We start from the raw sequence: 13,233 nt of genomic DNA, 5'->3' as shown, positions 1-13,233 counted from the left end.
TGTAAGCAGGTTTGGGTTATCGCTCACGTGATTCCTTTTTGCACAGTATGGACCTGCTCTTAAAGTATTCTCTGACAGGCAAGACCTATGTACTTGTTTTCTTATCTACTGTCCTCTTAAATATGCTTCTTTTGTAGAAAGCCAGTGAGAAGAATGAGCAGCAACATAGCATGGTCAAATACGATTTTTTTTCTCTCTTAATTCACATGCCTTAAAAATTGTTCTCAGACTAACACAATTAATTGCAGGTGTGATGGTCTTGAGAGTGAGTGAAATATCCACAAATGTCCTTGGGCAGGAGGTCACCATGTGCTGTTACAATGAGAGGAAAAGTTACTCTTAAAAATACCCTCCCTAGCACTTCATGTGATACTCTCACTACACATGTTCTCTGGTTTCTTTAAAAGCCAAGCAGGACCAGCATACAGGATTACTACTGTCTTTCCATTTTCTCTTTCACATATCTTAAACATTATACATTCAGCTGAGTTAGGTTCTCTTCAGTTGTGTGTTTCTTCAGCACATATTTTCATTACTGCTTTCTCTATGCTAATAGTTTAATTATATAGCATTGTTTAAACTGTGGTTACTGGATATTTTTTTCCCCTATAATCAGTTATACTAGATTTCAACTTTGTCTTAATATTTGCCCCAAGTTGATCTTTGACTTACAAGCCATCGGTCCAGGATCACATTTGTACAAAATCTCATGTCAGATTGCCATTACATTATGCAGAGATTTGGGGAATTTAGCTTTAACAAATCTATTTTGAGTACTTTTTGTGTGAGCTGAATTACATAATAATGTCTCTCCAACAAATAAGCTGTGTGTTCCTGCCATCTTAAATCCCTTGTCCCCAAAACAGGATGTCAAAAGTAGTGACATTAAAATTACTGGTGTGCCTATTGAATCCAAACTGTAGTTGTCCTGTTATTTTTTATCAAGCCTTAGAAATACACTTTCAAAGTGTAAATGGAACCACATCTTTGGACAGTGGACATTTATGTAGTTCTTTTGAGTTTTGTAGAACTACCTAAGCAACACTGGGTAACAATTCAGACACTTTTTAAGTTCTATGATTTTAATATTAGATTTGAGAAAAAAAATGTGATCATGGGATTTTATAATTATTATTTTCTTTGTAGAAAACAAGAGATTCATCCCAAGCAGTGTCAAGAGACTTAATGCATAAGTAAAAAAAATAAATTACATTTTCATATTTTATCTCCAAAAGTAGAAATTACAGAAGCACTACCAAACATTAAGCTTTAACCATTTGACTACTGCTGAATTAAATTTAAAAGAATGAACCTTTTGTGCAGTATGAATGATGTACCATTGATGGATGTACCAGTGCACCTTTATATTCTGGTGGAATCACCAGCAAAAGCTGCTCTGATAAATCTGGCGAACAAGCACAACTTGTTCTGTTGTTGTGGATAATCAGAAGTATTGTTTGTAGGGGTGTGTTGTTTCAAAGCATTGTATTAGGCTTTTTGCTTCACTGTCACCTGATCTAGTAAATATCCTGTGCAAAAAAGTTGCAGCCATGTAGAAATCATTTTGACTGAAACATTATAAATAAAACCAGTAAATAATTCATGATCAGAAAACTACTTTTCCAAGAAATTCCCTTACAGGAAAGGTTTCCGTAAAAATCCAGTCCCTCAGGTATTTTTCCTTCACTAAGTGCAGTACCACCTTCTAAGTAGTTGATAGATCCAGGACAATACGGATAAACATTCCTCTTAAACCACAGTCTTATCAGTAATTCCAAATATGTAGTGGAAAAGTTAACACTAAAGTAAAAGCAGCAGTAAGCACTAGTGTTTTGTACAAAGTGGATTGGATGAGTTTACGTCTTAGTATCCCTAAGGCAGTGATACAGCAGGGATTGTTTTTATTAAAAAAACCAACAAACTCAATAATAGTTAGACAAGATAATTACTGTCAGTGAGGTAAACTACTTCCACTTCCAGTTTAAAATTCTTAAGGAAATTACTGTACAATATCATAGACAGACACACAGAAATCATGATTCAGAGTCCACACAGAACAATACAGATCTGAAAAAAAACCAGCAGGGTTATGGCCTGCAGCATGTGTGTGTTCTGGCCACAGCCACGTGTTGCAATGCAGCTCAGGCAGGATAACAGGAACTGCAAAGGTGCAGACAGCTCAAAAGGAGCAATTAAAATTTATTGCTTTGATTGCCACAGGGCAGCAGAAGTTCTAGCAGTAAAACCTTAGGATTTCTGCGATGGTTCCAGTCCCAAGTATAAAATAAGGCAGTGCAGAAGTAAATAGTATTGGGCTGAATTTGGCTGACAGTTTCCTAGAGGCAGCAGGCAATTATTTTCTAGTTATGTTTAGTTTGTCACAGTGTGCTAGCATGTTTTTTTGGTATTCAGTTTCCTAGTGGAGCTTCTTGGCAGTAAAGGCCATCCCAGAACTTCATGCTTCAGATCAAAATAAAACTACATATGTTAAAATTTTAGCCCATTCCAAGTTCAGTCACAGCAGAGTAGCATTCTGAATTTTGGCACATCATTAAAAAGTCAAAGCCAGATCAAGAAAATGAGGTCAATCAGAGATCAAACTGACCTTCTTGGAAAACAAGGCTATGCCAAGAACAAGCTATCAGTTTGGGATTAGCAAGCTTTCATTCTGCACAGAATTTCATTTGCAGTTGTCCCTCTGTGCAACACAACAAAGTAGCACAGATGGTACAGTCTTTGTGATCTTCTGTGTTTCTCACTTGTAAATTAATTTACCACAATATTCATCGTACTTTTAAGTTCATGAACGCCCTGTAAAATGCATAGGACAGAGTGGAAATGAGATTCCCTACTGGTAAGGTGTAAGTCAGCTGATGGCACAGTAGGCTACTGGACTCATAAAGGAAAAATAAAAGCTAAGGCAGAACAGTTTTTAGAAGCTCTGAAACATTAAAATCTTGCTTCTTAGGGATGGAGGCAGGAAAAAATTGAAATGGCAGGATAAAGAGAAACCTGTCCTGTCCCTATAAACATAATGGAAGTTTAGTTCATATGGATGCATTACAGAAAAGACACGTGATGACAGTGCATTCCTGTGGGTGTGTGATCATTTGATCATATGCTCAAATATTGTGTGCATGGTTCTTTGTATCTCCTATTTCTGTGGATTATTTTTATCTTGTTCAAGCTTCACACAAAGCTGAGAGAACAACACAGCATAAAACTGTTACATGCATTAAGATAGTCTGCCAAAGGTCAGTTCAGTAAAAAAATTTTCAGCGCTTCTGTTTAGGGCTAGACTGTGGATACCCATCAACAAAGTACATATTAAAAAAAAAACAACCATAGAATTTGCAAATGTATGAGTTACTGTTATGTCTCTTCTGTCTATTTTCTTCCCCCAGATTTGTAAAAGCAAAGCTAAAGAGTCCCAGCAGTATTATCACAGCCTATCTATCCGGCAGAGTCTGGCTATCAACTTCAACATCCAACAGGACTGTGGCCATTTCCTTGCTGAAGTGCCAGTTCGTCTCCTTCCATGGGAGGATGCCGAAGCACCAGAGGTGGAAGAAGAGGAGCAGGAAGAAGAGGAGAAAGAGCCTGAGCAAAAGAACAGAGACGCTCCTTCCAATACAAAGGCTTCACAGAAAGACAGCTCAAGCAACCAGGGGACCACCGGCAAGCCACGCAGCCGTGTTGTGGTCATCACAAGGGAGGTCCCATACTTAACGGTGGCTGACTTTGTGCGAGAATCTGCACCCCGCCATGCAAAAAGCCCAGATTTATATGAGAGGCAGGTCTGTCTACTCCTGTTACAGCTGTGTTTGGGCCTGGAGCACCTGAAACCCTATCACATCACACACTGTGATCTGCGGTTAGAGAACCTGCTGCTGGTTCATTCCAGACCAGGAGGCAGCCCTCTGACCTCTGAGTCTGTGGAACCCAGTACCAACACTGCTTGCCCAGCCAGATTAATAGTAAGCAATTTTTCCCAGGCCAAGCAGAAAAGTCACATGGTGGATCCTGAGATCCTACGGGATCAGTCCCGCTTGGCTCCAGAAATCATCACTGCAACACAGTACAAAAAGTGTGATGAGTTCCAGACTGGCATCCTCATCTACGAAATGCTGCACTTGCCCAATCCCTTTGATGAGAATCCAGAGCTGAAGGAGAAGGAGTATACTCGTGCTGATCTCCCCAAGATTCCTTGCCGTTCCCTCTACTCTCAAGGGCTTCAACAACTTGCCAGCTTCCTGCTGAATCCCAACCCTTCAGAGAGGATCCTGATATCAGAAGCCAAGGGAATCCTTCAGTGTTTGCTTTGGGGTCCACGTGAGGACTTGTTCCATGCTCTAAGTACATCTTCTAACCCCTCGCGGAGAGATGCCGTACTTCAGAACTGGCTGGATATAAAAAGGACGCTGCTGATGATCAAGTTTGCAGAGAAGTCCTTGGACAGGGACTGTGGAGTTATTCTGGAAGACTGGCTTTGTTGTCAGTATCTGGCTTTTGCCACTATAGACTCACTTCATCGCATTGTGAGAATCATGCAGCAGCACTAGTTTGTAGAGCCTGTTGCTTTTCATGAAGCACCCCCCACCTCCACCCCAGCCCTCACCCCAGCCTGCCCTAGGGCTCACACTTTGTACAAGTGTGATTAAATAGAAATATTAAAAAATAGCCCAGGTATCAAAGCCAGCAACTCTGAGCAAATAGGTTCTAATTGGAGAAACTGCATCATGTACCCAATGTGACAGAAACTTTACTGTTTTTCCAGGCCTGTTAGGGATTGATTATATATACACACGACTGCATTTGGATCAGACAGTATGTAACATGATTAGTATCTAGCTGAAAAGGAGCGCAAACTTTGATACCACTATTTCTACCACTGCAGTAAACAAATTGCCCTCCTCTTCTGGATAGTTTCTGCCATTTCTGTGTAGCATTGGTTAGTGAATAGCAGTAACCATAAGCAGAGATGAATTAGTTGTAAATGTGAAATGAATGATCCACTCATTTGCTTCCATTCCACATACCATGCAAAATTTTCTCTTAGCTTAGTCAGCCCTCCACAAGCGGGCTGGACTCCTCTTTCCTTTGGTCTCAACCAAACAGATCCTGATCTTTCTTTTACATGTTACACCTTCCTTTTTGTCTTTCCAGATGTGGTTATCCTGCTGACTGCAGCAAGTGTCAGTGGGCAGTAAGCATTGGTGTTCAGTCTTCTTCCCTCCTTCGCTGCCTCTGACTCACTGCCTACCTATATCCTTTCTAACCACGGATCCGTGATTTCAACAGTGCTGCCTTAATCAGACTGTTGCCCCTTAGCTTAAGACCTCTGCATTAAAAAGCAGAGTATGCACACTTCATCTATCCCATTTCCTACATGACATTCACCAGCCTGGACTGTTGATGTACTGTAGCTGTTACTACATTTATACAAGAACAATACAACACATGGTGGGCAATTGACATTCCCCTTCCACTGCAAAAGGCGCTAAAGCCTGACTCGAAATGGATAGGATGTACATAACCTTTCTGACAATCACTGCTATGGACTGGGGATCAAAATAACAGCCACCTCTTGTGTTTTATTTTGGTCTCTCTTGTCACTTGTGCCATATTGTGAAGTGGGACTGAAATTGGCTCTGTTGGTACGCTGGCAGGAGATAGAAATGTTTAGAGCTTGTCTGTGTGTAGCTAACAGGCCACATGGAGACACTTCTACTGCAGACACAGTTCTCTGAAGGGTAGAAACAAGGGGGCAGAAACACTGTTGTCTAATTATTGAGGGAGCTGATGAGTTTGGCAGCCACAGCCAACAGTATCGTGATCCATTTTTCCCACAGCAGTGTTTGGCTGCATCTCTCTTTTTGTTTTAACTAGCGTTTTCTAATGTTGCTATAGACAACACCCTAATAATGGAATGTTGTCAGAATAGCTTAAAGAGCATTGCAGAGTTTTGGACTAGAGCAGGAATTAGTGAGGATTCGAGACAGAATTTTTAAAAACTTAACCTGAAGGAGCTTTTCACTTTCAGAGGCCGCTGTTGACTTCCTTCCCTGACCTAATGGCTGTTTCCTATGGAACCTCTGCAGTTGTAACGATGGTGTCTTTGCTCAGTATTGCTAGGCTCTGAATTGTTTCCTGAATTGCTTTGAAGAATTGATCTGGATGCAGGGGGAAAAGTGATACTGAATGTTCTGACCCAGGTGATGGAAAGCAGACAGCCCTAGTTATGAGCCTGTGCTTCTCTCCTATGGATCTATGTGCAATTCTTGTATGTATTTTTTAAAGCTGTACATTACAGTGTTCACTTTACACACCAGCCTTTACCTGATGCTAGATCTGCAGCCCCTTCCTTTACTTTACTGGCACATAAATGCACAGATATCCATGTGTTCTTTTTATGGATTGATGTTTCATTTTAATTGTTAAAACTGTGAGGAATCAATTCACTTCAGCCTTGAAACAAATAGCCACTTTATACAGCATATGCATGCTTGGACCAGATGCATGGAAACTGAACAAACAGTCCTGCAGGCTTAAAAGTCAGCAAAACTAGCTCTGGATCCACACCATACATTTGGAGGAGTTGAAATGTCTGTATCTCTGGCATCTATCAGAGCTAAGCTGAATTCTGTGTGGAAGCCTACATCGATTGTGCTGTAGTATAGACTGTCTTTGTGACCTTTCTAAATATTTTTTTGAAACTTCTGATTATTATTCTTCTGTTTGATTCACCTGTATCAGTGAAGGATCAGGCAAGGATAAGGATAATATATTTTAATGTGATATATATTTTTTTCTTCCCCTTTTCAGCAAAAAGGTTAGGGATGACGGCATTGATGCAGAAAAAGAGGACAGTGCATTAAAAGCCCAAGTGCAATGTATGTGGTTGAGGTAATCCCACTACATCAGGAAAGCAAGTTTCTACACTACTGCTGAGCAGCTCACAGAAGAACCTTCACAGAGACTCACACACACGTTCAGTGCAGCCCTCCTTTATCTGGACACAGGAGGGCAATGCTCTCATAGATTAACTACACTGAGCATGACAAGTCACTCACATACTATCTATTAGCTATTAGTTACAATGTGTTGAGCTATGAGTAGAGCTTCTTGTTCTCTGTGGTCTGGTTTTGTGTTTGTTTCGTCGTGCATGTGTGCACATAACTTCTTGCCTAACTCCTACAGGCTGTACGAGCAATTCTTGGACCACTGCCATCGCAGTGGGCTGATTTCCTTGAAGCTGGTAGGTGTCTCTGGATGCATGTTCTCAGTGCCACTTTCATGTCAACACGTACATGCAAAGTTGAATTGTGAATGTTTTACAACCATACGCATTTAATGCAGGTGGTCCGAAGCCTTTGTATCTCTAGCTATCTAATTTCAGTTTGTAACTTTTGTGATGAACCAATACTCATTTTAGCTCTGCAGCATAATCAAGCATGGATAGATGTTCACTACCAATCTCTTTCTTGTGCAGCACTGGGTAAACTTTAGCTATTTGTAATGTCGTGTGTTTTTTTTCTTTAAAAAAGAAAGAATGGTCAAAGTAGTCAAACACAATCGGTCCCAAGCTATTCCTTGAAGAGCTTGAGGCTGACTTTGCAGATTTGCCCATAGCTGATGATTGTAACTGTGTTTGTGGTGGCCCTTCATACTAGCAACAGATTGTGCCACATAAATATATGAGAATGTATGTATTAAACTGATTGTAAACAAATCCTAAGAATGCTACAGCATAATTGCTAGGCAAAAGGAAAAAAACCCGCTCTGTTTGTAACTGGGATCCTGTGTATGACAGGAACAAAACCCCTGGCTGTGCATGTTATATCTTACTTGAATATGTGCACAGATCTTGAAATTTTTTTTAGCAATGTTGCACTTTCAGTTGAGTTCAAGAAGTAGGAAGAGCTGCAAATCTAAGATAACAGTATTGACTGTAAATATATATTTTTCTATTAATAAAAGTTGTCATTCAAATATTTTTAACATGAACTCTAAAGATTTTTCCAGTGGAAACTAATCTCTGGAAAAATCAAATGCTTGTTTTGGAGAATTACGATGAGTGGTTTCTGATCATATTAGAGCCATTAAAAACCTCTCTAATGTTACAGAGAGAGTACAGTGATTGGATTCACAATGTTTAGTGCCTTGTCAAAAACTAAAATGTAGCTGGTCAGTGGTGGAGATCTTACTCTTTTCATAATAGCCCTAGAAATAATACTGCCCACATTAAGATGCAAAAGTCTTTACAAAATTAAATGCTGTACTTTGTATGGTACTGGGTTGATCTATTCAGTGAGATTTGGTTCTGGAGTTTATGTGAACGAGTTCTTTTTAAGTTGCTTGTAGTGTAGCATAAACCTGAAGTAACAAAACTGTGGGCTTTCAAATTTCGGATCTGCACAGGGAGAATAACAGTGGATAACAAGTCAATTGGTCTAGACTGACCACAGCATCAAAAGAGGTGTATTGCTTTGACAATCTACGGCAGACACTCAGCTTCCAGGAGCTGAGGAATCTGATTAGTCTGGAAGAAGCAGTGAAGGTCAGATGGGCTGCTCCTGCTGTAGGTAGTGGATGTGCTGCACACCATACTCTGTGGTGTGAAATGCAAATCTCTGTTAAAACAATTGTAAAATTGTAAAAAATTACTCCTGAGATGTTATGGAAAATGGTTATGTTTTGTATTTCTTAAATGGGGATTACTTACTCACTAATCTCTCAAACCTCAGATCTGATCCAGTCAATCTGATCCTGGTGAATATAAAGAGAATCTACTGGTAACGTCCCTACAGATTTTCAGGAATGAGGGAATCCAGAATTTTATTCTGGAGCCCCTGGAACATCCAAATATAGAAGTCTGGTCTTACTTCAATATTCAGATATGATGAAATCAGTAACTCAAGCTAGGATGTCATGTTGCTGGCCCACAGACAAGAAAGCCTGCAGCATTTACAGAGATGTTTCACCTTCAATCTTTTATGCTACGCACATCCCGGCAGCGCCCACAAGGTATGAATCGATCATCTTGACATTTTAACACAGGGGAATTTCCACATATTAGAGAGAGAAATACATTATTTAAATAAATCACATCTGTTAGGGTTCACCTACTTGGAGAATTTATTCAGCAGCTTCACACTGTAGGTCCTTAACTTTAACATGTAAAAATAGTATTTGCTGCTGAAATGAAATGTATCTGTTTCTCAATTCTTGTGCTGAGATCCCCCACCTAAATTAATTTCTTTTTTTTGTAATAGCAATTAAACTAATATGTAAATATAAATTTAATAGTCCTGTGTTCATTTAAATAAATTTTAACTTTTCTGAGGGATACAATGGAAACAGAATCAGACTTTTTAATGCACTTTCCCCAAATAGGAATTAAGCTGTTTCTCTGTAGAAACAGTACATGACCATTATTCCCTGCGTGACTAAGCCATCTATTTTACTCTGATTTTGCAGAGGTAGGGTTGGTTCTGCTAAAACTCCTTAAAACCTAGAGAACAGAGCCCTTCAGTCCATGTAGAGAGAGATGTGTTGATGATTTAGTTATGCAGTAAGATAACATCAAAGATGTGCAGAATAGAATTTTAAATACCTCTATATAAATACACCTGTGGAAATATTCTGTAAACAATTAATCTGGATTCCAAACACTTCAAGAGAGGAATACACAAAAAATATTTCTCAGAAGAAATACTGGGGATAAATTTCTTCAGAAGAAGGAGCAAGTATTTCCCACTGTTGTGTTGCAGAGAATTTCTAGTAGACGTTTGTATGGATTTTATTATTCATCTGGATGCAGTATTAGAAGGATGGTGATTTTGAATAGGTGTAGAATGTAATTTAAATAATTTCCTGTAACTCTTGCATTGGTGTTCCACTTGACATTTAGTTGGAAACCACAGAATGCTTTCAGATCAAGCAGAGTTGCCAGTAAGACATGAAATACTCGACTTTACCTGTACATAAGCATTTTACCACTCTACAGATTTTGAGAATTTGGTTTGTACTTCAGACTATGAAGAGTTTATTTTTTTTCTCCATAAATTAAAGGGTAAGATTTCAGGGATTTAGAAGAGGTTGGAACTTTTTTTACATGGATGAAATATTTGTTCATATATATATATACACATACATACATATATATATATGAGTGCCTGTGGGCATATTTTAATATATATATGTATGTATATGAATTTTTGTATCCCAAAAGTATTCTTGGTCCCTTTTTGCCTGAAAATATATATATTATATATTGTATATATAATATATATTTAAGAGTATGTAAATTTGAATATAGTCCCTTCATAAATAACACCTCTTAAAAAATGACTCAAAACTTCTGTTTCTTTGTCCTTTGGCTTGTTGGTATTAGAAGGTTTTGCAATTGAAATCCTTGGGTTTTTTTCTTTTAAAACTTAATTATGCTGAGCATTTAAGAATATGCTCTTGTTTTTAATAAAAGAGGGAAATTTATTTTTAAATTAGGGATTCCAAAATCAGTGGACTTTTATAAATGGGATTTCTTTAAATCCCTTGAAGAAGGGATTTTATTTTTTTTTTCAGATCCATTCTTGTGGGTAATTTGTATTTGGAATTCCTGGTTGCATTGCTTTATCTGGTGCTTCATATTGATATTTACACATTTTTATATAAATAAGTATATAAACTTCAAGCCTTCCTTTGTGATTGGGGCAGTTACACTCTGGTTTGCTGTGGTACTTTGCTGTGTACTCTGTGGCATTCATGTTACTGTGTAAATAAACTAGTTTTATTACACTCAAAATCAAACTTGCAGTTGTCTGATTTTTTCTCTCGTCCTAGGTAATTAGACAAAAATGTGTATTTCTGAGGAAGATGCATGTGGCAAGTCCAGCAGAAGATTTTACTACAAGAATAGCTGGCTGCTTTGCAGCTGCAGCTAGTGTGCAAGTGTGGCAGATACAGACTTCAGTTGATGACACTGATGCTCAGCACCTCCAGCCATGCCATCACGGTGGCCGGGCATCCCAGCTGCATGAATTGCCAGTGCTTGAGACATTGTGCCACCTCCCATATCTGGTGTTTTCCCCAGAAGTCTCACCATGGCAGGCAATACTTTGGCTCCATCTGGACATGTGGCCCCGGTAGCCCAAAAACAATCCGGCCCCCAGCAGCTGCTGTTGATCGAACCAGCATCTTTTAAGGCCGCCTCGGAGGGAAGTGACGTGACACATAAGTGAAAATGGGGACAGCCACATGTCCACACTGGGGCAACCATTATCCACTGAAGGACTGGAGCCAAAGTTAGCAGTTCCCCTAATGTGGACAGGGCTTAAATGACCTGCTGTGAAGGAATAATATGACCTTAAGTCACATTTTTGTATGCTGTGACAAAGCAGGATGTCTCTAAGGCAGTCATCTGCCGTGGAGTTCATTTTGTGTCTGATCTGTTCATTACCTTGACGCATACATCCTGATGGAGGGTCTGTGAAAAACAGCTGGGATAATACGCATCTTCGATGATCATGCAGACACGCTTCAGTGAGAGTGAGATCAAACAGCTCAGTTTTGTACCCAGATTGGACAGGCAGCAATGGTGGCTGCAAATTCTAATTTATTAGCATAGAACAGGTGACACCATACACATTGGAGCAATTTTGTGCTTCTGCATGACAATCACACTGCTCACAAATACTCTTTAAAAAAAACAAGCACCTCCAAAAAAGCACCCTGAGGGCTCTGTTCTTCCCACAGTTGCAGTGGCTTTGCACAGGTATGTCATCAATTTCAATGTGATCAGAATTAGTCTAGAGTGTACCTACTACAGGCCTTTCACATTTATTCCTTAAGACAGTTGTTTCAAAGCCTTTCAAAACCAGTTTAAGCTATTATCCTCATCCTTTTTAAAAATACAAACTAACTGACTCCAGAGGTGTCAGTAAATATGCAACATGTGTAACAGCCTGACAGATCCTTTGGCTTTGCCAGAGTAATCCCTGTTCACTTCAACAAAGCGCCATGGACTTAGCAAAACAGAGTTAAATTATGCCATTTGTCAGTGGCAATCGCCGCTCTGGAGGGAAAATAGGCAAAAATAGACTGAAACCTTGTCAAGATGTAATAATTATACTAGTTTAACTAAAATCTGTTTGAAATTAATTCAGTTATGTCAATGCAATCTCTCTTGTGGGTGTCCTTAAGCAGTAGCAGTTTGGCATTCTCATTTCAGCTTGTGCCAGACCTGAATGCAAGCGGAGCCAACAGATGCCTAGTTTTGGCTGACGTAAGAATGTCTCTGTCAGGTTTCTTACCAACTCAGAAATTCACCTTATAGTAGACAGGCCCTAAAGATCTATGTTCCTCTACAAGAGAAACATTTTTCTAGAAACCCTCCACACATCACTTAAGCTGTGCAGGCTGCTGCTTTTGCCCAGGTTAGTGAGCTTCTATGCTGCCGTATATGTACGACACCATCCTCCTTACCCAGCAGTGTTTTTTACCAGAATCAGAAGCAGCTAGCTCACAAGGCAAAATGTTCAAGTTAAATATTTGCCACAATCTATCCTGCGGGGAGGCTGTCGTTTCTTTTCAGTTGTGAGCTAAGACTCATACCTCTGTGGAGAAAGATACACATCAAAACACCATGTTGGGCCTTCAAATCTACTGCACTTAGTGCTGCTGCCGCTGCTGTCTGGGCAGGCAACGCTTCCTTACTTATGTGCTTACACTTACAACTGGGGTGCTTAGCCCATTCACTTGGAAAATGGAGGCAGGCTATCCATTCAACACTTCCAAATGAGCACAAAAGTCATCATCTGGCAAGCAGACACTGGGGGAGGCACTGGGAGGGCGTCTTTGCCTGTATCAAATGAGAGAACTCAAAATTATAGCTATTGAACAGCATTTTCTATTAGCATCTCCTGCTCTTACCCATTTGTTTTACTGTCATTAAGGCATTATTTTTGTCATGTTGCAGCTGGCAGAGTCAGGACATGCATGGAAATGCACAGTGGAAGTAACTGACAGACATTTAAGGTAAAGCCACAACACTCTTTACTGTCTTATACTCCAGAAAGGGAAGGAATGGAAATGGGGAGGCTTATTGCAAATTGGTACCAGCCGGTAGCCGCTGTTCAACAAACACATAGAAAGCTGCTTTCTCAGGCTGTTGCATGGCATTTTACAGGTGCTGAGACGTGCCGTGTCACTGGTACCACCCAAAGTACCTGG

At 39.7% G+C, this 13,233-nt stretch overlaps 1 protein-coding gene across 4 annotated transcripts in view; it reads left to right on the top strand.

Annotated features, from left to right (window-relative positions):
- Positions 1-10,807, top strand: part of PEAK1 (pseudopodium enriched atypical kinase 1) — a 119,973-nt gene extending 109,166 nt beyond the window's left edge. For all 4 annotated transcript variants that reach the window (XM_055715543.1, XM_055715541.1, XM_055715542.1 and 1 more), the window contains one exon: positions 3,405-10,807. In XM_055715543.1, the coding sequence (XP_055571518.1) occupies positions 3,405-4,562 (1,158 nt within the window). In that variant the 3' untranslated portion in view covers positions 4,563-10,807. The remainder of the gene's footprint in view (positions 1-3,404) is intronic.
- Positions 10,808-13,233: the final 2,426 nt, after the last annotated feature.

The sequence above is a fragment of the Falco cherrug genome, chromosome 7 (genome assembly GCF_023634085.1).
Source record: "Falco cherrug isolate bFalChe1 chromosome 7, bFalChe1.pri, whole genome shotgun sequence".
Lineage (NCBI taxonomy): Eukaryota > Metazoa > Chordata > Aves > Falconiformes > Falconidae > Falco > Falco cherrug.
The sequence above is the reverse complement of the archived record's forward strand: the minus strand, read 5'-3'. Positions and strand labels throughout refer to the sequence as shown.